At 42.5% G+C, this 4,612-nt stretch overlaps 1 protein-coding gene across 1 annotated transcript in view; it reads left to right on the forward strand.

The window, feature by feature from the left end:
• Positions 1-4,612, forward strand: part of Chd9 (chromodomain helicase DNA binding protein 9) — a 219,952-nt gene that overhangs the window by 199,605 nt on the left and 15,735 nt on the right. Inside the window, exons 32-34 of the mRNA XM_029532736.1 lie at positions 651-1,553; positions 2,409-2,569; positions 3,676-3,948. Of these exons, the coding sequence (XP_029388596.1) occupies positions 651-1,553; positions 2,409-2,569; positions 3,676-3,948 (1,337 nt within the window). The remainder of the gene's footprint in view (positions 1-650; positions 1,554-2,408; positions 2,570-3,675; positions 3,949-4,612) is intronic.

Consider the following 4,612-nt stretch of genomic DNA (forward strand, 5'->3'; position numbering starts at 1 on the left):
CTGGGATCTCAGGCTGAAGAACAAGTGTGCTGGGATCTCAGGCTGAAGAACAAGTGTGCTGGGATCTCATGCTGAAGCTGAACTCCTTTCCTAGTAACTTGTGTCATGTTTCCCACAAACGTTAAAAACCCTGTCATTGCCAGGCATGGTGGCACATGTGGGTTGGCAGAGGCAGGTGGTTCTAAGTTCAAAGTCAGCCTAGTCTACACAGTGAGTTCCAGGACAGCCAGGTACATAGACAGAGACCCTGGTTTAAAAAAACAAAACAAAACAAACAAAATGTCTTTGTAACCTAAGTTACCTTATGCATTATGATTTGCATAAGGTAACTTAGGTTACAAAGACATTTTGTTTCTAATAAATAGATTTCATTTGTTTATTGGGTATCACTAGATGTATTTACAAGTAAGCTTAGAAAAATTCTTAAAAACATCCCTATTTATGGCAATATACTTCTAAAATGATCATGTTACTCATTTTAAAATATAGATATTTTATGTCTCCTGATTTTAGTAATTTTAAAAACAATTTTTACATTTATAGTCCTAGAAATTTTAATGATACTGTTTAGAGGCTTTTAAAGTTACCTTGTGTTAAATCTTCCATAAAGCATTTTTGAGATTAATATTTTGGTCCTTGTTTCAATATAGAATTGGTCGATCCAAATATTTTTATTCAACCAATCACGGAAGAACGTGCTTCTAGGACTTTATATCGCATTGAACTTCTAAGAAAAGTACGGGAGCAGGCTCTTCGTCACCCACAGTTGTTTGAACGCTTGAAGCTTTGCCATCCAAATCCAGACTTACCTATCTGGTGGGAGTGTGGCTCTCATGATAGGGATTTGCTCATTGGTGCTGCCAAACACGGAGTCAGCCGGACCGACTACCACATTCTGCGTGATCCTGAACTCTCGTTTATGGCAGCTCAGAGGAACTACAGTCATAGTAAGGCGGCTCACTCAAGGACTTCTACCCCACTTTTACAGCAATACCAAGTAGCACTTTCTGCTTCTCCTCTTACCTCTTTGCCTAGACTGCTAGGTGCTAAAGGGACTCTTCTAGAGGATATGAAAGTTAAGAGCGAAAACCTCACAGAAGAGCCCCCGTCCTCTGAAGAAGAATCTATGTCTTCTATTGAAACAAGGACACGAGTTAAATCTGAGCCTGTAAGTCCAAAGAACGGTGTTTTATCACAGGCTACTGGAGACCAGAAATCTGGTGGGAAAAGTGAAACAGACAGACGCATGGTTGCAGCCAGAACAGAACCCCTAACTCCAAACCCAGCTTCTAAGAAACAGAGAGTCCACAAAAGAGGATCAGAGTCCAGTTCTGATTCTGACTCTGATTCTGAGCGCTCATCGTGTTCTTCCAGATCCTCCTCCTCCTCTTCCTCCTCCTCTTGTTCACACTCTCGATCAGGCTCTAGCTCTTCTTCATCCTCATCTTGTTCTTCAGCATCCTCCTCATCATCATCATCTTCCTCCTCCTCTTCCTCATCTTCTTCATCATCATCAGAAGAAAGTGACAGTGAAGAAGATGTCCAGAAGCGAGGTACATGCACACATTTGTTATCTTTATGACAGCTTTTCAAATGAAAATGTATAGAATTTGATTTACATAACTGAAGCATGCTTAACTTTGTAAGCTTAAACTTTATGCTTAGAAATTTCCCCAGGGGGCTGGAGAGATGGCTCAGTGGTTAAGAGCACTGACTGCTCTTCCAAAGGTCCTGAGTTCAAATCCCAGCAACCACATGGTGGCTCACAACCATCTGTAATGAAATCTGCCGCCCTCTTCTGGAGTGTCTGAAGACAGCAACAGTGTACTTACATATAATAAATAAATATTTAAAAAAAAAAAAAAAGAAGAAATTTCCCCAGGAAAGCATAACGGAGGAGGAAACTGGAGTTACTTACATAACCCCTGTTCTGTAGATTAGTCAGACAGGGGGTCTGAAGGTTTGTGTAACAGCTTGTCTTCCTTATGACTGCCTTAAATTTACTGCTTTCCCCAGAACAAGTTTATTATGAACAAATAATGTTTATAGCAACCACCAGGGACCTTAGATTAAATAGACAAACAAGAGTACCATACTCCATACTGCCGCCTGCAGTCCGAAGAAGGACGCACAGTAAGAGCTTTGCCCTCAGCAGAGTAGCGTCAGGTGCCTTTGCAACGGCAGCTCAGGTACAAGGAGAAGAGTCAACATCGAGCTTGTGCAGGGACAGCTCTGGCAGTCCTAGAGAGCCCCATCTTCCCCCAGGGCTCTGACATCAAGCATGCCCACATCTAAGAGTTTTCTTATTTGGAGACTTGTGGGGAATTGAAGAAATTACATAGGATTGTAAAAGTATGCGTAAATTGTTTGATGTAGATTTAAAGGGTGACTCTAACTGTTGTCCTTAGAAGGCACGCCTCACGGGAAAGCCTATGATGAGGAAAGTGTCGCATCACTGAGCACGACCCAAGACGAAACCCAGGACAGTTTTCAGGCAAACAATGGAACGCCAGAGTCTGCTTACCTGCTACAAGGTGGATATATGCTGGCAGCCTCGTATTGGCCAAAGGTAAAGGAGGAGGCTACTGCTGAGACAGGCCTTGTCTCGTCTCGTCTCTTCTCTTCTCTTCTCTTCTCTTCTCTTCTCTTCTCTTCTCTTCTCTTCTCTTCTCTTTTCTTTTCTGAATAGCTTTGATGGTAGACATTCTTTTGTGTTTGGTTTGGTTTGGTTTGGTTTGTTTTGTTTTGTTTTGTTTTGTTTTGTTTTTTAAGACCAGGTCTTACTGTTTGGCTCTGGCAGTCAGACTGAACTCACTCTGACATCTGTCTGCCCCTCTGCCCCTCTGCCCCCGCCTCTGCCCCTCTGCCCCTCTGCCCCTGCCCCTGCGCCTGGAGATCTGACCTAATGGTGGATAGTCTTAGGTGAAAATACAGGTCACTATAAATTTATGATGACATTTTAGTATTTGCATCAAAAGGTTAGATTATTACTGCCTATTAAATGAGTTATACTTACATGTGTATGCTTCTCCGTGTAACTTTAGAATGTTTAGAATGAAGGACACTAAATGCCGTTTGTAGTTGTAACCTACCAAAAAGTTCATTTTAAATAGGTACATTCAGCGGTACAAGCAGCTCCAACTGTATGACTGTAATCCCCGTGTGTGACTAGACTACTACAGGGTGGCTTTGGAAATGAGGTTGAGAAGTTAGAAGTTGAAGAGCCTGTTCTCTTTCTATATTCCTACGTATTACTTTTGTACCCTGCATCTGTAAATGCAGCTCCACTAATAGAGAACTGTGCTAACATGCACAGAGCCTCGGGTTTAACCGACTATTGTGGTTAACATTTATATTCCATTTCTATAATTCAAGCAAGTGGGAGGACCCTTGGGCTGGTTAGTGACTTCAAGGACAGCCTAGAATTCGTAAGACTTCGTTGAAGGAATAAAATATTAAAATAGTAAATATATCTTTATGGTATAATGCTTTTGAACGTCACCAAAGGGAATTTGCGCATAAATAATGTACAGAATTACAATACATATGAGAATATATAAGCATACTACACACACTGTTATACCTGGCTTAAACCATCAAAACTTTTAGGTTATTTGATCTGCAAAGGTCCGGCCTAAGTACTAAAGAATACCTTGATGTTCCCTGCTTTTCTAGGACCGGGTGATGATCAACCGCCTGGACAGTATTTGTCAGACAGTTCTGAAAGGGAAGTGGCCGTCAGCTAGAAGACATTATGATGCTAACACGGTGGCATCCTTCTATACCACAAAACTCCTGGATAGCCCCGGAGCAGCTACAGAGCACAGCGAGCCCGGCGTCCCCACACCTCCAGCCGTTGCTGTCAAAGAAGAGCATGAACAGTCAGCACAGATGTCAAAGGTGAAGAAGCATGTGCGAGAAAAGGAGTTTACAGTGAAAATCAAAGACGTATGTGCATTTTTATTGCCCTAGGGCCTGGTTGTGATTGCGGTGTGCAGCATGCTTTTCTGCAATGGCTGCCTGCTCTGACTCTCCCTTCCTCCTCCTTCACATCCTCGTCTCAGGGCACTGCAGTGCTTACTTCCTGTAGCCAGGCTGTTGAGGGTGAGCATCCCATTAAAGGGCTCCTCACTAAGTAGGCTTCTCTCTCTCCTGAGAATGGTTCTGAACAAGGTATTTCCTCAACAGTGTGACTATTTCTGTCCTGGCATTTTAAAATGTTTATGTGGTATATTAATGCACTTTCTCAAACACTTAATGTGTCCCATTATTAGGAGTGCTTATTTTAATATGATCTTTGAAGTTTAATTATTTGCTATCAAAAATATGGGTGAAAAAAAAATATGGATGAGCTTTAGTGTGGGGGACAGCCATGTAACCCTGGCCCTTTAAGGCTGAGGAAGACACAGGGAGGGGGGAGTCACATGGGAAGACTGTATGTCATACAGGGAAGAGTCATGCCAGTATGTATGTGTGTGTGTGTGTGTGTGTGTGTGTGTGTGTGTGTGTGAGAGAGAGAGAGAGAGAGAGAGAGAGAGAGAGAGAGAGAGAGAGAGTGATGTCGCTAAAAGTGCCATAAGTAACGTGCCTAGCGATGTCTGTCTGCCCTGGA

This window comes from Mus pahari, chromosome 20 (assembly GCF_900095145.1).
Source record: "Mus pahari chromosome 20, PAHARI_EIJ_v1.1, whole genome shotgun sequence".
NCBI classification, from domain to species: Eukaryota; Metazoa; Chordata; class Mammalia; order Rodentia; family Muridae; genus Mus; species Mus pahari.